Source organism: Rhamphochromis sp. 'chilingali' (genome assembly GCF_963969265.1).
Source record: "Rhamphochromis sp. 'chilingali' genome assembly, chromosome: 22".
In the NCBI taxonomy this organism is placed as follows: domain Eukaryota; kingdom Metazoa; phylum Chordata; class Actinopteri; order Cichliformes; family Cichlidae; genus Rhamphochromis; species Rhamphochromis sp. 'chilingali'.
Window position 1 is genome coordinate 10847342 of NC_137950.1, and position 22387 is coordinate 10869728.

The window sequence follows — 22387 nt, forward strand, 5'->3', positions numbered from 1 at the left end:
TGCTGGGGGGCAGCTCACGTATGAATGTTAAAAACCATACAGATCGATGAGGGGCATTTGCAAAAGAGGCATAAGGTGTGTTTAATTATAACTGCGTCAGGGGTTTGTGGGTGTGCGCATGCTGCTGGGGGTGGTGTTGCCGTTTAAGCTTCAGAAGCAAGGGGGGTCTGGTATTTAAATAGGGTCACTCCTGGGCCTCACCTTGCAAGTGTTATGCTATATTAAATGCCACTCATGTTAAGTGTGTTGAAACCCTCCTTTGATGTAGTCAAGACATAATATAAAGGTTAAATTGAAAAATGTCCCCTTCCACAGCGCAGGAACATGCCATGATTGATCTCTCTTGTATAGGAAAGAAATGTTAGGCAGACCTGTTTAGTTAGGCCTCCTTTAAGTGTATGAATACAATATGCTGTAATAAGTGAGTGGATTAGAATTTAAGTGTCAGTCAATCAGGATTTCAAAAGGTCAGTGAAAACAGAATTTGCAAAATGCAGGCTGAAATTAGGTTTAAAATAACTGAATTCCAGCAGAACAGGCTTACTTGACAGCAGACACTTATCATAGTTGGGAAACCTTAGCTATTACTAATTACATTAGCAATGGTGCTAATCTAGTGCTTGTTTTTAACCCTTAAAAAAACATTTAAAAAATGCATATTAAATGTAAGCAGGTTTTGAGTGTACATACAGATAAACTGACCAATTAAAATGGACAGAAATCGGTGTCACGGATGCCAACAATCTACACAATGACTATCCAATGATCATCCTGTCTCCTGATAGGGTGTAGCATGTTAGCACGCTAACATTTAGCCTACTTAGCAACATAAAACTACGGAATACAATTATTATTTAGTGGGTATCAAAGCAATAAATGGAATATAAAATCAAGTTAAGTTTTTTTTAAATAGTATATGAATCAAATTTAAGTGTATGAAATTGGGTATTTGTAATCTGGATTTGTTTAGAACACAAAGGATCCTGAAGCTAAAGCTAATTTGAGTCTAGCACTTACTTATTTACACCTATATGTCTTTCCGTGGTTATACTAAGGCCTGTTTGTAACTAAAAGAAAGACATTTTTTAGAGAGTTCACACGAGATTTTTTGAAAAAAAAAAGAAAAAAAAGAAAAGAAAAGATGCTCAAAAATAAATGTTTTTTTAATCAATATAAAATTAATTTGAAAAATGTTAACATTTCAACCAGAAATGTAATATACTTATTATTATGTTTTTACATGGATGTTAGAGCTTCTCTGATCAGATCAGTTTTTATGTAGAAAATAATAAGATAATTTATTAATTGAAGGTATTAAAAAATACCTATATTAATAAACAAAATATTTCAAAATATTTTGGGGATTAGTATTATTATCATTATTGTTATTTTCTTTTTGGGTAGGGATTTCAGATTGAGCTGGGGTGTAAATAGAGAAAAACAAATTGTGTAAGCCACATTAAAGGGTGTAAAAAAAAAGGGAAACGCTTCAAAGAACAAACCATACAATTTTGGGTTTTTTTCCCCCTTTATATCAACTTTTGATCTGAACATAATCCAATAATTTCCTTTGTCTGATCCATTTTAAAGCAGTTTTACACACATCATAATTGTGCTCACAATTTCTGTGTATATACAGACAGACAAAAATCTATAAATGGTAAATGGCCTGTATTTGTATAACGCTTTACTAGTCCCTAAGGACCCCAAAGTGCTTTACACATCCAGTCATCCACCCATTCACACACACATTCACACACTATAAACCTAGTCTATGTCAGCACTAGACACCACAGACAGTATAATGATAATATCCTTTGCTGAAAGTTCAAAGTTAATCTCTTGGATGAATTCCCACATGTATTCTTAGACTTTTCGTTTAGATTCCACCACACAATACTGTACCTCCTTATTTTGTTTCTGCATTTACATTTTCAAGTAAAATTCCTCTTGGAATTCCTGTCCTCAGATGTCCTTGTACTTCCCAGTTTTAGACACAGACCGTGATGAAATAAGTTTAATGTCTGCTTCCCTCTCCTCTTACAGAGTCCAGAAGTGCAGGTTCAGGTGCTGTGGCTCCAGAACGTGTATTGGCGGCCCTGGGGGCCCTATATGCACGGGGCCATGGGAGGATCTAAGCCCAGACAGGGGCGGATCTGGAGTGGATAGGATGTAGTCAATGCTGAACTTGATCTCTGACTCTGGTTTCCCTTGCTGGGTGGGGTTAGGGATAAGGTGGTTATGTTGGGGACCGGGTCTTGGTCTCTCGGGGTTTAATGGGCAGAGGGTGGATTCGGGCTCAGGACGTCGAGCTGAGGGCGTGTGCTGGTTGCTGTGGCTCTCCAAAGAGTGGAAAGGGCTTTCTCTGGAATCACGGAGGCCAATTTTCATGTTTCTCCGGCGTCTGCGACGGCGAAAGTTGCCGTTTTCAAACAAATCGAGCATGGATTCACAGCCAGTGGCAAAAGTCCAGAAGTTTCCCTTTCCCTTCTCATTGCCCTCAGTCCGAGGAACCTGCGGAAAATAAGACAAAATATGTCCTTATTTACTATAATAATAATAATTATTATTATAATGATAATTGCAAAAGTAATTCTGCTGCTGTAATAGAAGGAACACATCTTCTGTCCTTTATCAGGAAAGTAAAAAATATGTATACGGAAGCTTCTTAATCATGACAACAGAATTGAATAGAACTAAAACCAATGATACAAATAACTGATGATTTCTTTCTTGAAAAAGCCTGATGGAAACTAAAAATCTGTGTGTGAGATGCACCATTTTTAGTTCTCCCTGCACGCTGTGCTGTGGGTCCTTACCTTGATGAAACAGCTGTTGAGAGACAGGTTGTGTCTGATGGAGTTCTGCCAGGCTCTCTGGTTGGATCGATAGTAGGGGAATCTCCTCATGATGAACTCATAGATGCCGGACAGAGTGACCCGTTGGTCGGGGCTCTGCTGGATAGCCATGGCTATCAGAGCGATGTAGCTGACACACAAACACACACGCAAACTTTCATTAGGTGAAACATAGTAAGACGAAAAGAGGCAATCAAATGGGGAGAAGAAAAAATATTGACAATATTTTGTCAATATGTAAAAAATTTTTTTTCAATATATTCAATATTTTATCTTTGATATTTTATCTTTCATATTTTATCTTTGATTTTGATTTCATTTATTTTACAAAGATCAGAAAGTACATAGATCCTCTACTTGACCCTTTTTAGCAATGATTCTGTTAAAACAACAGTAATTTATATTGGAGAATAATAGTACTGTAAGCACCAATCATAGAAGGCTGTGAGCTCAACAAGACAAAATATAGTTTGTTTTTTCAGCGGTGCTGAAAAATAAATTTAAAAAATCCCCAAAAAAGAAGTCTGGTTTATTTTTCTGAGAAACATTTTGAGTATTATAATGAACTTCACGTTAAAGTTGCAGTTCTAGTTAAATTAAACCAGGTTATCATCAGTTTTGTGTCAGATTCGTAGCACTGGGGAAATAAAAACAACAACAAAAAAACACAAGGCATTTTTCTAAGTAGCATTTTGTCTAACGACCTATTATTAAACTGCTTTTCTATGACTTTACATTGTAAAGAGAGACAAAAAGTCCCACTGGAAAACTGAACTGGACCTAAATGTAAAATATGTCTTTTTGTGTGTATGATTGTGTGTATAATGACTAATACACAAAAAATGGGGGAAAAGAAAAAGATTTATTAATAACCCTCCATACCTGTATGCCGGTCTGCACATTTTCTTCTCTTCGTCCGTGCTGGAAGAAGGGTATCCGTCACCATCGTAGTTGAAACAGTTGAAGGGGTAGTGAGAGTTGTCAAACATATCTACACTTTGACAAGTTTGACGTGTAATCCGAGGTGTTTGGCTCCTCTGAGTGTCCTGGCCAAGGCCCAGCAGCAACACCCTGTCCTGCTGCTCTGCTCTGCCACCATGCTCTGCTCAGCCGGCTGACACTCACTCCGAGCCCTGCTGATGATGGCTGCCTCCAGCCCCCCCCTCCTTCCCTCCCCTCCCGGTCCCAGCTGCTCTCCAGGAACTGCTGCTGATCTCGAAACTCGCAGCCTCCTCTTACGAGGTCTTTGAACCCTTGCGACCCTCCGTTGTAACACCAGTATTTTCGGCAACCTCTTGAAAAGAACGCTTTTCCCCACCTTTCTTGTTTTTATTTTTGGGTCAGGGCCTGTTTCTAAGCCAGTCCCCTGCCTCTGATCGCCGTTTGTTTACACACTCTGCTTTAAGTGGTGGGTGTAGCACTCAAAATCTATGCAAACTCAGATGTAAATCATGCACCTGACTACACTGCAACAGTGTTGCTACAACACAGAGTAGTAGTTGACTTTTCAGAATAATGACTGGAGACTTGAAAGCACATGAAAGAGAATTATAGCTAAGGAGTTATAATATATACTATCTAAACTATATATTATACAGCAGAATGTTTCTCTGTATCAAAACTTGCACTCTACCTTTACCCCTAACCTCCACTCAGTTGTCCTGCATCTGGACACAGCCAGAGATGATGGATGCCCTGCAGGGTATTAAAATCTTTCAAATTTACACTCCCAGATTTTTCCTTGTAATCTCCAGCCCCATCTGACACAGACAAGCGGCATCTTGCGGCTCATTTTGGAGCAATGATACATATTCTCCATCACTTATTAGCAGACCAGTGTGTAAAATAAAGTTTAAATGTAACTCACTTCCAATCATGTAGGACAAATCGACAGCTCCTGGTTGGGGAACTAGTAAAGTGCAACTTTAGGTTTTCAGGTGAGCTTGGCTGTGTTTACTCCCTCCTGCGCGCTCACGCAGAGCCGCCACGTTACAGTGAGAATAACGTTGCTGTGAGCGAGACTCAGAAGAGACCGTCAGCTGTCACTGCAGCTTGACAAGTCTTGCGACTCGTACACAATCATATAAAATCAGTGCAACCTTCTGCTAAGCTCTTGCTGTGCTGATGCAGTCCACCCAGCCTCTCGCTGTACCCGGAGAGAACATACACAGGACAGACTGCTCCTCTCCCCCCTCCCCACCTTCAGCAGGATTCTGGGTGGTCTGCAGGGCTCGAAGGCCGCCTTCATGTTTTATTTTGCTTCTTTTTATAGCTTAATCTCTCCAAATGTACTTAAAACAGCAAAGCCCAAATCAACAAACAAAATCCTTTGCATCTTTGTTTTCTTTTTCTCTCCGTTAACTCTTTAGGGTGCATGTGTGTGTCCACTCTGGCAGACTTTTTAGCCAACAACGGGAAGTATTGTAGATGCTATCTATAATGTTCTTTAATGGCCATAAATTGTTTCCGTGTCTTTAAAACAGGGAGATGTGTATTCTGAAGGGCTCTTAACGGGGCAATTGGAGCTCTCCTGTGGGGCGACAGAGGCCGGGAAAACAGCCCCAAGGTCCGCCAAGCCTCTGTGTGTGGCCTTTCTGCTGTTGGAGTCACATATAGGTACGCTGGTGCGTACGCACAGACGTTAAAGCAGTGCTTGTGTTTATTTCTGCCGGCTGATCGAGCAGCTGAAAGGTCAAAACCGTGCTTAATTTTCTTGGAAAAAAACGTTGTTCTTTAGTCTTCATCCACAAAAGGATTCACAGTTTTGAAGTGAAGGTAAAAGCAAGATTAACCCTTGACGGTCAGTGTAAGGTGCTGAGCAGCAGATGCCAAGGCGGCACCTTTGTCTCATTAACAAATGTCCTTAAGCAAGTAAAGATATTGCTCTAAAACTTTTTTAATGTCCCCTCGTGTTTTTTTTTTTAATTGTATGACTGATTTGAGCTCATTCAGGAGTAGAGCCAAGAAGAAAACGCAGAGCAGTTCAAACATGGCTGTAAACAGGACCGACGGAAGAAAAGGGGCGCAGAGGAGGAGAAGGAGAGGTCACAGTATCAGGCTGGTTTGAACTGAGATCTGATAAGCACCTCGTGGCTCGCTCCCATGACTAGGCTTCCTCTGGCGTCCTGTCTGCGGCCGGCCGCGGTGATTACGGCCCTCAGTAGTTCTCCTCTGGTCACTCTCTGTCCCTCTGATGGTTGTCTCAGATGCAGCTTCCTCCATTCATCACTCTGTCTGCCTCGTTCTGCGTATCTGCGTGTGCGTGCATGCATTTATGTAAACCAACCGAAGAGCCTTTCCGGGGGCTGTTCTGTGAGGAAAGGTTATCAAAACACAACCGTGCACTGGGAACTGTAAACATGGTTATGCACAGATCTGAGGCTGAGGGCCATTTTCTTTTGCACTGCACTGTGCAGCCATCCTCACTGCCACCACCTGACAAATTACACTGGATGATGTGGAGCTCTTCAGTATCACAGGGGTGCCGATTTTCCCCTTTTTAATCTGGCTTTTAACTGTATTTTCAGAAGTATTAGAGCTTGTCTTACTGATGAATACCTGCAAAGCAACAGTTAAACCCCTGTTTTTTCTACAATAGGAAATTCAGTTTTTTACATTGAGTTTACAGTAAAATAAATCTTACACATGTATTTATGTTTTTTACAATTTAAGCTCAAAGAGTCATGTTGATAGATTTCATTCATTAAATAGAGCAGCATTTCTTTTGTGTAGTAAAACTGAGATGCGCTGCTGAAATTGCACCTCTTATTTATATTGAGACGTTTCAGGGATGAAATATACAACTACACTTGTTTACACTCACAGAACTGTGTTTTTATTGGTCTGACCCACTTAAGTGTTTGTGGCACTTGATGTAAAATGAGTTTTACATCTCTGATCAAGAGGAACTGCAATTTACCCACTTCTGCCTTGGCTTCAAATAAATTTACTAACTTTCACAGGTCTCGCAAGTTTGGGGAAATGTTTGGGGCATTTTCAGGTAAAGTACCAACCAAGGAACATTTGCACATTTGTAACGAGTTCTGAAGATTTTTAAATGTTGTTGAAGCACATTATGTGTTTCGTGTAACATGAAAAGGAACAGAAATTACTCCCACAAAACCAAAGGATCCACATTAAAGTTGAACGGGCCAAATCTAATCCAATATCCTATCCTAACTATCCTGAGGACTGAAGGTCAGAAGAAAAAGAGAGAGCTCAGAAAGCTGCGAGGCACTGAGACGGATGAGGAGGTTCACTCTTCTTCTCGAGCTGAGTCAAAATGGCTCACTAAAAAGAGACGGAAGAGTGCTTGCATATGATTTGTTTAATGACATTTCACATTACGTTGCTTGCTTTGCTTTAGAGAATGAAAAAGACACATTGTTACTGTCAGGAAGAAGTGTGTACGGAGGAAAAAAAGACTCAAATTATGCTGATTTTGTTTTATTGCACTTTTACCATGATGCAAAGGAATTCAAGATAAAATCCACAGAAACGATGAGCGGAATAAAAACAAAAAGAAAGGAAAAAAAAGAAGCATTTTCACTTCAAGGACACCATCTAAGGTTCTCCGTTGATCCACCCATACATCCATACACACTGTACCGCCCTGACACAGGACTATGGAAACTTAATAAAAACCCCTTATGGAACAGATGGAGTCAGCACACATATGTAGACCTCTGTGTCTTATCTATAGCTCGTACCCAGGAGGAGCTTAACCCTTTCTGCTATGAATCCAGACATTCAAGTATTTCTATCATTGCACAGGCACTAGATTTTTCCTAATGTAATATATTAAACTTTCAGCCAGTGACTGAATCATCGACACCAACAGTTAAGCTATGAGCTGCTGGTAATGAATGAAATATACATCCTGAAAAATAATCTCTCCACAACAGCAACATCTGGACATCAAATATATATTACAAAGAAACATTAGTGTCACATTTGGCTTTTGGTACCATAACTCTAACCGCATGTCTGTTGCGCTGAAGGCAATAAAGTTGGGGGAACAAAAAAAAAAATGTAAATGCTGTAAACACAGGTGGCGATGTGTGGTGCCTGTAAAATGGGACTGCCAGTACCCGGCAGCTGGCCACCCTTTTCCCACGTGCTCAGGTTGCCCTCTTGTGGACAAATTAAGGAAATTCAGCTTTAGGACAAAGAAAAAAGGAAAAATATGTTACTGATTAGTATTCATTTTGAACAATAAATAATAAATACTCTCTTAAGGACATGTAACATTTATGGGCAATAATTCATGGGCTAATCCAGGAGTAAACCTGTACTCCACTCCAGTCGAATATTTTTCATCGTCCAACTATGAGATGCTGAAACGGCTCAGCAGGAATAAAGTTAAAAAATAAAAATCGCAGCAAATCAATATCATTTTCATAATGACGATAACAGGAAGTCCCCTTCTACCTCTTCCAGCCACCCTGATTGGTTAACCATAATGCTTGCAATATTCAACAGCAGGTAGAAACACATAATTCAGCATGTGAAGAGGAGGGGGCCGGATTCTTTTACGAGTCCCTCGGAATTCACTGAATTCAAAAAAACGGGTCCTGAACCAGAAAGGCGAGAGAAGGCGTCCTTTGCAAGACTTTAGCGGTTTGGTTGGTCGGCGGGGTCGGCTGTGGTGGTACACTAAACTCAGGGTTGGATTTTTCAAAGGAGTCTAGGTGGTGGGTTCGGTTCTGCTAAGCCCCGGATCGGTCCAGAAATCTTCAGCATGTCTCGGGCATCAGTACAGTTACAAGTTATTGCACTGTTCTTTTTTTCAGTGCTATCCAGCAGGCGTCCTCTTCTGCGCAGCCTATTACCTCGGGCAGGTGGGCTTTCCTGTAAGTTCAGCAGAATTTAAGCCCTCGGAGAAATTAAGCACAGATGGAGTTCATCTGCGTTACAGGATTCCAGTTCAGTTTAAAGGTAGACTGGGTTTGGTCCGTCCAGCCTCAAATCTCCAGGTAGTCAGTCCAAGTCCTGCCGCCAAGCGCCCCCCGCGGCAGCTACCTCCTTCTCGGGCCGTTGTGGGCGTGGTCTGCCCCTTGGTATCCCTGGAGGTCGTCCTCCACCACGTAGCTGTATCCCTCCTTTTCGATGCAATCTGACAGCACATTTAGCACCTGGTGACGAGAAAACGCCAAGCTTTTAGTACACGGTGAGCTTTTTTGTAACCACTAAGTACTGACTAGCTTTTCCAAGAACAAGAGCAGTGACACCACTCTCAGACCTCTGTGGTACTGCTGATGACTCGTCAAAGATACCTCGTCAAGGTACCTTGAACGTTGAACCTTGAAAGAGCCGAGACTTCCAGTTCGTGATCTCTTATTGTTTATGAATGAAAAGAAACGAGGGAAAATCTGGGATTAAGAATTTGACACTGCATTTAAGCAAATGTGTTCCTCTTTTGTCCTCCAAACACACTTTCTACTGGTCAATGACTCCCGGAAATCAAAGTCTTCAGTCACTTCTAGCTGCTGAAAAACATTAAGTAATTATCAAATGAATGTGTTTACTGACTGTTTATAGTTTCAATTTAATACATTCAATAGACAATCCCAAGCAAACTGCTTTATGAGTGTGAAGCACTGACCTGGCGCAGTCGTCGGTCCATGGCGTCCAGATGTGGCTGGATGAGGATGGGAGAGAGGCGGTCCCTCACCAGGGACTCTGCCATGAGCACAGACAGCTTGTATTCTTCCTTAGCCAGCAGCTGCAGTCGCAAGTGGGTAGACTTCCTTACCCTGCAGAAAGAGAACAGCCGGGGGAAAAAGAGTCAGCGCTGCCACACGCTTTACATCTCTGCCTCTGCTCAGCAACACTCACACCAAAATACAACAACACCCCACGTGCACCTTTACTAGCCTCATGCAGATTAAAATTTTAAATAGGTTTTTTTCCTTCTATATTACACTATCCTTCCAGAACTATCAAAAATGAAGACCTCACCTGCAGCACTGGTTCAGTGGCACCAGGATGGACAGCTCATCATGCGAGTGTTTTCCAAAGCTAGGATGGAAAAGCATAAATAAGTGTGCAAAATGGGATGTGGTTCCAGATTTCTGTGCATCATGTCCACAACACCTGAGCATTCTTTTTTTGTTTCACTTATTTGGTTTAATTTGAATGGCCGGACAAAATTAAACATAGCCTGTTACGATTTTCCTTAATTTATGTGTATACTGTTGCAATGGTGGATGCTCACATTTCATATACGAGCAAGTTTTAAATATGAAATCAAGTCTTATGAGCCAAAACTTCAACGCGATATAAATTTTTTCAGCTTACGACAGTTTTTTTAAATTACATTTTTTTGTTTTTTATGATGTCATTGAGAGCTGATATCCCTTATTTGGTAATCTCAGATATACAGCGCAGTTTGTGGAGCTCCAGAGATGCTAACAGTTAATTATGCAAAGCTGCTCTAGTAGAGTCCAGAACTGAAATCATGGTGTCATAAATTAGTATAAGGACTTTAAACATCCATCCATTTTCTTCTCCTTATTCAGGGCCGGATCGCGGGGGGCCACAGCTTAAGCAAAGAAGCTCAGGGCGTCCTCCCGATAGGACACGCCCGATAGGACACGCCCGATACACCTCACTCTAGAGGCAGTCAGGAGACATCATTGTTAGATAGCCAAACCACCTCGACCGGCCTACTGTGAGACCCTCTCAAATGACTGCACAACCTCAAACTATCTCTAAGGGAGAGTTCAGCTGCCCTTTGGAGCACGCTCATGTGTGACGCTTGTATCTGTGATCTCATTATTTCGGTCACTACCCAAAGCTCGTGATCATAGGTGAGGGTAGGAATGTAGATTAACCAATAAACTGACAGCTTTGCTTTTACGCTCTGCTCTCTCTTCACCACGATGCACCAGCGCAGCGTCTGCATCACTGCAGCCAAGCCCTCCTTCATGAACAAGACCCCACGATACTTAAACTCCTCTATTTAGAGCAACAACTCATCCCTGACCCGCAGCGGGCACTCACCCATTCTAAACTAAAGCTGCACTGACTCACCCTCTGCCATTGTCTAGATGGATGATGAAGGTCTCATTTCCAAACTTTTCAAATGTCTCATAATGGTGGCGATCCATGTTTCCTGTTAAGAAAGAGGAAAACAAAAACAAATCAGCTAGTGGATGTTATGATATATGAGTAATATACCTGCTTATAAGGCTACATACTGTATAAAAGTACAAAAAAATAAAAACCACTGATGGCAGTAGAGTCGTGGATGATAACGTTCGCTCGACTGAACACTAAACAATCCGACTTTTCGGTGTTGGTAGAAAACTGATTCTCGTCTTATGTCAGACACTCACCCATGAGGAAGTCAAAGATGGTCATGTCCATAATGTCCAGCAGTCGTGTGCCGCTGTCATAAGGTGGAGTCTGTTTGACCTCCTCACAGTAGTCTGGGTCCACCTCCCATCTGAAGAAACGTTTAATACTTTTAATTTTTTTGCATCTGATTTGGAAAAATGTCTTTTAAACCCATTTCCCTTTTATGCTATGTACTTTTAGATCTAAGCGTTTTTTTCCTGCGTCGTAATAAGATTGAAATTAATGCTGTATAGCCAGCATTGACCTCTAGCACAGCTCTTACGAATTCATGCTGCTGGTAACTGTCAGTGACTTCAATAAACACCTCCTGATGCAGTGAATCGCTCAGTATTTGCTTCTACTGAACGCGTGCGAATGCAAGAGTGTCTGAACACGGGATCGACGTCTTACTCTGCCTTCTTCCGTTTGTGGTACGAGCGTCTCCATGGGTTCCTCCAGGTCTTGCGTTTGGCAAGGGCCAGATCCGGGAGGAAGGCGGCCAGAGATCCTTCTATCTGGTCAGGTTTACCACACAGAGCGTGCTCAGTGGAGCAGTAGTAGGAACACTCTCCATAGAAGCACACATTGTTGGCTAAAAGTCAGAAAAATAAAAGCAAACACATTCATATACTAATACTCTGATCAGCCACTCAGTGCTAAATACTTAAAGAGTCACTGCACTCTTCTTCTCTTTTTGTCAGTCGGTCCACATATATTTAAAGACCATTTTCCACCCGATTGAAATTATCTGGGGATGCTCGCTGACCTGTATTAATTGCTGAGATTGTCAGTAATTTTAATCCAGTGACAATTTTGCTCGTGTATAATATGTAAAGCTGCATTGCTAATTAACTGTCGTGCTTTGGCACAAGGTAAAGTCCCCTGATAATACTAATCCCATGCAAATGAATATCACAGCAATTCAGGCCAAAAGACTTGCTCTACATTATGATCAAGGAGGTGCTTGATTTTTGCTGTGCTTTTGCATTTTTTGAGGGGGGATGTTAAAAAATCTTTCAAGGTGTTCTTCTGACATCAACAATTCAGATCATCAGCAGACGTTTGGGAAACTGCACATGGACACGAGCGGTTTTTGGAAGAGAAGCTAAAAATAGTCTAGATGTGTACCTGGTGAAATGAAGAAGGTCCTCCAGAGCTTTTTATCTCGTGTAACATCGCGGATCTCTTTTGTCATGTTAGCTAGTCGGCCGGCTACAGGAGGGACACGACGGAAGTCCAAGATCCTACAGGATGGAGACAAATACTCAGGGTCATTTGACTTCAGTGGCAGCCCACCAAAAAAGTATGAAAGCGATGAGTGCACGCGTCCAAACAAAAGATGCATTAACCGTGGTTATTTGGATCTGGACCGTTCGTCAACAGTGTTGGTAGTTGCAGTAATTGCAACAAGACACAGGTCATTATTTTAACCTAATGTTTCACTCTATGCATGGACTATAATAATATAAGCAACAACTGAGTCATAATTGAGTAAAATCTAAAAGCACAAATGTGATTTAGTTAGTTCAACTTTTACTGTCAAACATCAACCTACAGGCCAGAATAGGGCTGCCAAAGGATACCAGATGACCCCTCCCTTCATTGTCCTTTGAAAATCTGCAGTGTATTGAACTTCTATGTGTGAACAGCAGCAACAGGGACCAGCTGTTTGTAATGCAGAAAAGCTTTTTCACACCAAATGGGAGGTGAACTTACAATCCCTCACTTAGAGGAATCACTACTTCATCCGTTATGCCACTGGAGCGAAATACCTGTACTGTCATAGAGAAACCTTATGTGATTGAACCTCACTACCAGAAGGGGGCACTGTGACACAAGTACCAGACAGTTAAGTCACATGCTGGTAAACCTCCCTGTGGTTTTCATGTGGCTGTGGTCCTACATTAAGCTATTTTTTAACTTCAGTGCAGCTTTTTATTGCCTTAATATGCTGAGAGATATAAGTTTCCAGTGCATTCTAATCTATTTCTGGGTTTGTGTTTTTGCATCATTTGACTGGAAACCAGCCCAGATGCGCATTTGAGAAAGGTTTAATATGGCGTGAATGTCTTCCTGCATGTATGCAGCCACCCAACTACAGCACCAGCATGGGCTCTTTAAAAATTGATACCTCTGACAACACCTAATGGCCAAAGCCCGAGGGCAGGGAGACACGAGGAGACAGACTGATTAAATGAAATGAAGGCGCGGGAATGAGAGAAGAGAGATGCAGCGATATGGGAGAACAAGCCCATCATACAAATGATGCCATCAAGTGTGTTGGCGGGTGCAGTGACACAGACACGTGCAGTCTCTTTCCTGCTCTCTGTCAAAGAGACAGAAGGACACAGGATGCGGTGTTGTACGGTGCTGTTTGGCCTGCTGGGCCTGGGCTTGCTGCCATGCTAAAGGGAACAGCTAGTGCTGGCTTCTGCCTCTTTTATCGCTCACACACATTTTCTTCCATCTTCGTCCCCTCTGATAAGCCCAATTCCCACAGTGCCCATTTCAAACTTGCGTTATATTTAGTTTGGATTTAAGAGAACCTGCTAGAGCCATGAAATGAACAACAGTGGGAATCGCTGCTTCCCATATTCCCAGCTGAGAAAATGTATAAGACCCAAGTGGGTCTCGTGAGATTGGGGCTTATATGGTTTAATATTTTAAGGTCACATTTGGCCTTGTATGACTTTAAATCTGCTGACTACCTAATGCAGCACTTCCCAGTTAAATCCAATCACATTATTAATGATGCCTAAAGCAGTTTAGCCCATATAGGAAAAGTCATTGTCAGTGTTGGTGTGTGTATGCGTGTGCGCGGCTGTGCTAGTGATGCTTTAAAAGTGCCTGTGTGTGTGTGTCTGTGGGCCCCCCTGGGAGGCAGTGTAGCCTCAGCCTCTGCACCAGCAGCAGCAGCTGCAGCTCTCTGGACAGGCTCTAATTTAGGACAGACAAAATAAGGAAAAAAATTAAGCGCTGCTTTTGGCAAACCCTGCCTGGCTTATATTTAGAATGGCACAGGGCCTTTCGTGCCTTTGGTTTCTTCTTCTTCCCCTTAACCCACACATATGCTGGAGCATATTTTCATGTGTGTATGTGGAGAGGAGGACCAGATGTGAAGCAGACTGGTGAAGAACGCCACTTCTAATGCAATTCCAGATGAACTGTGTCATTGTGCCTAAAGGAAAAGCAGATTCACCATCACGGCCTTCTATGGCCCTATTGTGTGTAGACGTGTGTGTGTTTGTGTGTAGGTGCGCAAGACCTCGGTATCATCTCGTGTCAGCACAGAGGAGCACCAGGATTCAGACTACAACACAAGCCCTCTGCTCGTAATAGCAAACAGCCACAGTGACGTCAGCACGACTTTAACAGCAACGCACTAAAACTCATTGCTCTCGCTCGTCGATCAGAGGCCCTCGCGAGGATTTCTCTTTTCATTAAAGTCTCTCCAGCAGCCGGGTGGGCCGTAAAGTACTAGCCTGGTAAAGGCAGTGAAGTCAGAGAGCTTGGTTGTTAGTTAAGCAAGGAGGCTGTAGTCATTGTTCAGTCAGATGCTAGCTGCAGGAGTTCAGCATTCATCCGTTATGACTCATGGCCTCTCGGAGCTCACAGCTTCTGCTGGATGGGTCAAACTCGCACAATTCACTGTGTTTGGGTGAAAAAAAAAAGAGTTTCTGAGGGACAGGAAGCAAATGTGAAAATAAGTGCAGAAGAATATGGAAGGTTTTCATCCACACGGCGTAAAGACTATGTGTTGCTATACTTGGGGTGACTTCAATCGGCTATATTCTTTTTCCTCATTCAAACCTTTAAAAACAGGTAGAATGGCAACATTTTGATCTTTCTATCCTGTGATATTGTAATAACCAGATTATGCTAATCGAGCAATTATGTAAGAGAATTCACGCATTAATTAGCAAGGCTTCGCACGAAATATGGAGAATATTCACACGAGCACACGTGTCTTAAAGCGTTACTGTAAGACACCGGTACACGGATCTGGTGTTCCTCCCAGGCGGTTAATGAGCTGACACGAGGACAGGCAAAAAAGAAATAGCAATCAGGGAGGAACAAAGCCCTGCAGGATGTTGGCCCACGCGGGTGGAAAAAATACTTGGGAGGTTAGTGTAAATTTAAGAACATGAGCTTTTTTTCTCCCCTCCTTATTAAGTCTGAAGTGTTTGTAGCAACAGGGCTGTTTCTGGGTGTTATGGTGCTCAAGGCCAGACACCCACTGCTGCCCCTGAAGGAAGAGGCCTTTTCACAGCTAATTCTTTAACGTTGTTTCAGTTAAATTGAGCTTTTGCCTTCTGGTTTGTGCCAAGCTGCATCTTTCCTTGTTTTAGCCACGTTCCAAACATGTTGGACCCAGGAAGCTGAATAAAAGTGTATTTTTATTGTGTTTCCTTTTGCTTTTTATAATGTGTTTTAATGAAGACGTTTATACATTTTACAAATAAAAATCTGCAACTCTGAATCCCTCTGCACTTTAATAAAGTTAAAGGCCTTACATTTGCTTTGCATGTCAGAATTTTTAAGCTAGCCACAGTACCGTTGCTCACAAACAAGACTGTATGTTACCCAATAAATTGCCCTTGCAAAAACAAAACAGTCTGCTTTTGAGTTCACACCAACTCTAATGTCAAAAACCAACAAATTACAAATCAAAAATGTTGTGATGTTGTCGATGAGGTGACTGCCTCATCGACACATGTTTAGGTTCAATCTGAATTCATCAGCTGGGTTATGGAAAAAGAAAAAGATGCCATTGTTTTACATTTTAAAAGTAAATAGGTAAGTTGGAATTTCACTGTTTGAATTGCTTTATGGTTTTATTCACTTTAAAAAAAAACAGATATCTTGCCTGTTTTTTTAAGGTTTTAACTGAAATGACTGGTTGGGCATGTCAATCTAGTGACAGTGATCTGTGCCTGTACAGGCACATAAAATTCAGAATAAAACATTTACATTGAAAAGGTCTATCTTCTCCTTTATGGTGATGTGTAGCTCGCCTGCGGCTGATAATCTTGTCCTTTGCAGCAAGGTACGGAAAAGCTAAAATCTTTTGATCTTCTGCTTTATATGAGGGACTGGTGGTTTTCAAAAAGTCTCAGAGTATTGTGCCAGGCTAGTGTTCACCTACTTGTCCAGATGAAAGGCTGCAATTTCAGCATTGTGTCTTTCAAAGTCAGAAAAATAGAAGAAATCTGGCGGCGTTTCCTGCTCCCGGGTCTGCCTGCAGGAACACAAGAAAGAAAAAAAGCACAGTTAGCTGAGGGGTTACACACACACACACACACACACACACACACACACACACACACACACACACACACACACACACACACACACACCTTATGCATAACCAGCAACCTGCAGCGATTTGACACTACGCATCAAGCTATGCATGCATTTCACTGTTCTCAATGATTAATTAGCATGGATACAGAAAGAATCGAGCTGCAGGCATGCAAAATGACCAGAATTCAGTGTCACAGTCTTTGACGGGTGCACTGAACATTAACCCATAACGCATTTCCACAGATGTCTCACTCCACAGCAGCCCAGTCAGTGATAATCCGCCCAGGCTTTACACCTGTACAGCTAATACTACAAACACCATTTGTGAGTAATAACATAGGCACAATAAACCAGTGTCCTTGCCTCTCAAAAAGACCCTCGTCAGAGTTACCCAGGGTGTTTTGTGGGGCAGCGAGAAGGCGGGGACAACTCAAGGTCAAAGACTTTCTACTGAAGCATCCGCTCCTGTTCTCACCCTGTACCTATTTCTGTCCAGCTCTGATCCTTCCCTCTCTTAAAAAAACTGCATTCCATACACATTCTGCCTTAAAGCTCTTACTGGAGGGAAAAGAGGCTCTTAAAGGCTTAAATCCAAGAGCTGATGGAACATGGGCCAGGATGGAGAAGGACAGGCTGGATGGCTGCGGTAAAAATAAGAGGGGGAACGGGGGTCAAAGGAAGCAGAGGTGAAAAGAATTCCTGAGAAGATGCTGCTTATAGAAAATATGTAAATATATATAAAGAATGCAAAGAGAGCCATGAAACTTTCTTCTTTTATACACTCTGCCTTCTCTTTGGTATTTTTTTTGTTATTGACAACAGTAAATACTTTCCAGGAAGGCAGCTGAGTGTAATGATTTGGACTGCAGCCTCTGCCATTTCTACTTCAGCTAGTTGAGGGAGGATAAGAATGGAAACTATCTTGGCAACTTCTCTTTCTCTCCTTCGCTCTCTATTCCCTCTGGATGGCTCTCTCTGTTTATTTCACTCAAAATCCTCTATCTCACCTCCTCTGCTTCACTGCTCTCCCTCAGAACTGTTTTCTCTAGTTTCGTGTGTGTGTGTGTGTGTGTGTGCGCGCATTCACGGCTTAATACTTTCTATCTGTCTGCATCTCTCTTTTTCTCTCTCCAGTCCATCCGTCACTCCCTTCCTCAGCTGGCTGGCTGATTGTAGCTCCACAGCTGCGTGGCTGACATATGCACCAGTCATTAACTAACCCAACATGGAGCCCAGAAACACTCTCATCCACTAAACCCTCCCCACACCAATTTCCTCTCCTTCTTTATCTTTCTTGTTCTGTCTTTCTAAAATCTATCCCCATCCTCAATCTCCCCTGCGAACATTTGACAGGCAGCCTCGTGCAGATGGGTGGCCAAGTTTGACTGCAGCAAGCAGAAAAGTTTGAGAGTGAATCCTGCGTCAAAACTGCCCAAAATACAAGAATATTGCTTTTTAAAAAGACGTTCGGCTTGTGTTTTCGCATTAGACGACTACGTTCAGCATCTAAAGTTAACATAAGCAGTCAGTTATTCCTCCTTTAACATTCTTCAGTCTTTGCTTCCTCACTATCTGCCTCTCTTTTACTCTCGGCCTCACTCCCGAGCAGTCATTGAGACTCTGCCAGTAAAGGCCAACCGCTGTCTCTTGATTGTATCGCTCTCTCCTTCTGGATAGCCTCGCTTCAGGGACACAGCTCTCGCTCCACATGAAGGAAAAAAATGAAATGATGAAGGCGGAAAGCAGCGTCTATTTACCCCCAACGCTGCTCAGCAGCTCTGCGACACAAAAAAATATCATTCACGCCGACACATTAAGCAGCTACTTTATCAACAGCGGCGTAAAGTCAGGTGCTGAATCTATTGTTTGCCAAAACGACAGGGGGACCGGCCTCCAATGAATAAATGAATTTTGGAGACTAAAATGTGAAGAGGTAATGTTTACATGCACGCAGTTGGTCAGCAAAGCTTGGCATACGGAAGCAAAGGAAACAGGAAGGAACAACAACCAGTGCAATGCATCCACCTACCAAAAGTAAAGCTCACTAACAAAAACTATCTTTTTATTTACAACTGAACAACATAAAAGCTTTTTAAATGTACTTCAAGCGCTGCCTTGTTGTCCAAGTTCATTAACCAAAGAAAACCTATAACACTGGCACACTTGTAACTCAGTTAAACTGATGGCAAAACCCAAGCATGCATTTTCTATAAGAGGGATTCCAAACACATTGCTCTTTTACAATTTTATATTTCTTTTTGAATTTAAGGGTTTGTTTTGAGAGTTTTATATTATCTGAGGTGAAGCTGATAAATCCTTATTAGCTGTACTGGGCCAACCTGTATTCAAGTGGGTGGAAAACTGACCATTCAAGGCTGGCTGACGTGATAATCACCTGTTTAAAATGTATCAAAGTTTACAGTTATCAGTTAGTTGCATGTTTGCTTTAGGTGACAGGCGGATGCACCTCCACTATATTGAGTCAGTACCAGACCATTCTCACCATGTTTGCGGTGCTGTTTAGTCTTTTTAATGGAATTACACGACAAATGTATCTATCTGTGCATGCAGTTGCCCTAGCAACCTCGTCAAGAAGCCTGTGCTCCAATTTTGGCAAGTAGATATTTATTCATATAATACTAAATGCTGATTAGAAGACGGGTATAGACGCACCTTGCAAACCATATTCTCTTGTCTTGGCCGACATTATCAGCTGATATTACAGAACTGTCGATATATTGGTATCACCAAATATAATTATTTGAAAATGAATATAATTTCATATTTCAGTTTTTAGCAGATAAAGGCAAATGGCTTAATTAAGAATTGAGGTGCGGTATGGGGAAGGCTAAGCAGACTGAAAAAAAGTAACCTGCAACACATTTATTCTTAGCTGCACTGCCACATTATCTTAGTAAGGACTTGTAAATAACCACAAATAACAAGTGTAAGGGAAAAGAAAAAATATATCGGCTGATATATCAGATTTTTCAAATCCCCAAATACCTAGGCTCTAGTTTGGATGTAATCCTCTTTGGCTCCAAAGTTAACAAAATCATAAACATTTTGAATGTTATGGGCACATTGTGATAAGATGAGAAAGCAGTAGATAAAATACCCCTTTAGAAGGAACGAAAGCTGATCCCCAGCCCTGTTTGGGAGACTGTTGTGTAGTTTAAAACAAAGATAATGTAAAAGAAAAAATACTACAAGGAAACGTGTGTTACTGTAGCCCTAACTTGCCAGTGTTTCATGACTGTGCTGACCATACAGGAGCGTAGTCATGGAGATTTCTTGGAGGATAAGAATGAACAAACATTCTAGTGCGATGATTCATGGCCACTCAGCCTTAAAGAAACTCACTAAAATACTTCACGTAGTCGTGCTACACTCCTCTCCCTGTATAGGGGAAGAAACCACAATAAGGTGCTTTATTCGTGAGTGCTCCACAGACCCAACAATAAAGCTTGTCCAAGGTGCATATGCTTGAATCACTGCTGTTCTCTATGATGGTGCGAATAAGAATATAAGAGCCCAGCAGTATATGTTTATACTTGAGACAAATATCTCTGCCTGTGGCCTGGCTTGATATGTGGCTTCACTGATGCTCTCCTCTCACTGAATGCCAGCCAGGAAGCAGGAAGGCTGGATAATTACCACAGTCCACAACCAATTCAAATGTCAATAAAGTTATTTAGAGCATGTCATTTTGCCCCCCCCTTGCCCCGCCGCCGAGTGAGAGCGGGAGGAAAAAGGGTAAAGAGAGGAAGAAGTGAAGGAAGGACGCGAAATAAATTGCGACGAAAGGTTAAACAGGCAGATTAGCAGTGATGACACGGAGGACGAGCTACGGTACGTCTCTCAGGTACCTTTGAACTCACAAATACGCAGCTGTTTTGTATTATGTAACATTGTGTTTGAGTCGTGGAACACAAGCACCTGTGTTCTGGAAAATCTGCGCGCGTCCTGATCAAACAAACCATTAAGGGCACGTTACGAGGGAAGCGTTCCATCAAAGCATGGTAGAGGAAACATACATAAATGCATGACCACATAATAAAGTCTATAAATGTTTGAGTACACAGTATGCACTGAGTTCAAAGGAAACTGTGAGGAGGGCAGAGATGTCGGCTGCTCGAAAGCTACTCGCCCTTTTCATTTTGGACTGCCTGCTCGAGCCCAACCTTTAAAATATTTACAAATCCACGGCGGACTCGTGCTGAACGAATCGTAGATATCTACAGCATGCATTTCTTCTCCTCCTCAGCAAGAGAAAAGTAACAGTATATTTAGAACTAGCTGTCTTTCTACACCAAACATCAGCTCCTTTATCATCACAAGCAGGTGAGATGCACTGAGCCGAGCATGCCCACTGTGACCCTGGCCCTGCTGTAAACACATAGTTTACACTGAGTAGCCAGACAGTTTCTTGGCTCTGCTCCGAGGGGCCCCCGGCAGCCACCGGGGCAGCGAAAGTCTATTAGCAAACACACAGCAGTGTGAAAACATAAAGGTGAATGAAAGCGCTGCATCTGGAAAATCTACCTGTGCATACAGGACATAGTTGACCTGTGAAACACCAGCGAGACACAGAGGGGACCAAGGAGAATGGGGGGAAAAGGCGTTTCCATTTGACCTGCTATTGACATCAAGTCACAGTATTTTAATAAGATCTGCAAATAAAAATCTAATCATTAGATTTAATGATCAGTTGAAGCTGAAATAAACACACCGAGTAACCTTGATGTGATACACTATGACTATTTTATTGTACCCTTATGAGAATTTATTCTTCAGTAAATTTCCCTAAGGGTACAATAAAGTATATAGTATCGTATCATATTAGATCTCCTGCCCTGTGTAAAATTATCTCAGACCAGCCACTATTGCAAATTGTCTGAATGGCCACATAAGTGAGCTATTACAGGATTCCCTAAATTTCCCATGGTACAACTCAATACCAGCTCTCTTTTTAAAAGTTCTTCTGCGTGGTTAGTAACACGCAACAACCTCAGGGGTTTAATAATAAAGCCAGCATGAAGGCCCAAAACTGCAGTTCCTTAAATGGCCACTTGAGGCAGGCTGACATTAAAAGCAAGTCAGTCATAGTAGATTCACGTGGTAAAATAGCCATCTTGACAGTAGATATAAACATACAGTTGTCAAAGTTCATGAGAGTACACTAACAAAATTAATGTGTATGGTGTATTCAAAAGGAAAGGGGAAAGCCACATACAACAAACTTGCATCTGAAAAAAACCACCAGCCTTATGTAACAATATCCTTTGGACAGTTGGGATGAAAGAGGAGATGGCTGGCTTTAATGTGCAGTGATAGAAAAACCAAACACAGCATAGCAGAACAAAGACCTCATACCTGCTGCGAAGCACGGTGGTGCAGGGATTTTAGCTTGTTTTGCTCTGTATACTTAAGTATACAGTGGTCCCTCGCTATGATGCGGTTCACCTTTCGTGGTCTTGCTGTTTCTCAGGTTTGTTTTTTTTGTTTGTTTTTTTACAGCGCATTGTGTTCTGTGTCCTGATTGGCTGTAGACCATTGTCAATCAATCTTGTGCCGTGTCTTCTGTACAGTACAGCATGTGTTCAGCTTGTCACATTTACATAAATCTTCGATTGCTAGCAGTGTGACTCTGAAGTGCTGTACTGTATATTTGTTTTTTCTCCCCAACAAACACAACAATGTCGACGAAACATTTTGCACCGTCAAAGGCAACCACAGGTGCATTTAGTTTCATTCTATAATACAGGGAGTGCAGAATTATTAGGCAAGTTGTATTATTGAGGAATAATTTTATTATTGAACAACAACCATGTTCTCAATGAACCCAAAAAACTCATTAATATCAAAGCTGAATGTTTTTGGAA

General features: G+C 41.9%; 2 protein-coding genes across 2 annotated transcripts in view; both read right to left on the reverse strand.

Moving 5' to 3' along the window:
• Nucleotides 1–1529: 1529 nt before the first annotated feature.
• foxl3 (forkhead box L3) lies at nucleotides 1530–3940 on the reverse strand. The gene is made up of 3 exons (XM_080872998.1): nucleotides 3741–3940; nucleotides 2820–2988; nucleotides 1530–2514 (listed from the first exon to the last, which is right to left on the reverse strand). The coding sequence occupies exons 1-3, from the start codon at nucleotides 3845–3847 to the stop codon at nucleotides 2041–2043; spliced, it is 750 nt and encodes a 249-aa protein (XP_080729124.1). The 5' UTR covers nucleotides 3848–3940; the 3' UTR covers nucleotides 1530–2040.
• Nucleotides 3941–7288: 3348 nt separating this feature from the next.
• fam20cb (FAM20C golgi associated secretory pathway kinase b) overlaps nucleotides 7289–22387 on the reverse strand; it is a 67347-nt gene continuing 52248 nt past the window's right edge. The window contains exons 4-11 of the mRNA XM_080872824.1: nucleotides 16345–16437; nucleotides 12327–12442; nucleotides 11610–11790; nucleotides 11198–11307; nucleotides 10893–10974; nucleotides 9819–9878; nucleotides 9463–9613; nucleotides 7289–8992 (exon numbers count right to left, since the gene is read on the reverse strand). Of these exons, the coding sequence (XP_080728950.1) occupies nucleotides 8876–8992; nucleotides 9463–9613; nucleotides 9819–9878; nucleotides 10893–10974; nucleotides 11198–11307; nucleotides 11610–11790; nucleotides 12327–12442; nucleotides 16345–16437 (910 nt within the window). The 3' untranslated portion in view covers nucleotides 7289–8875. The remainder of the gene's footprint in view (nucleotides 8993–9462; nucleotides 9614–9818; nucleotides 9879–10892; nucleotides 10975–11197; nucleotides 11308–11609; nucleotides 11791–12326; nucleotides 12443–16344; nucleotides 16438–22387) is intronic.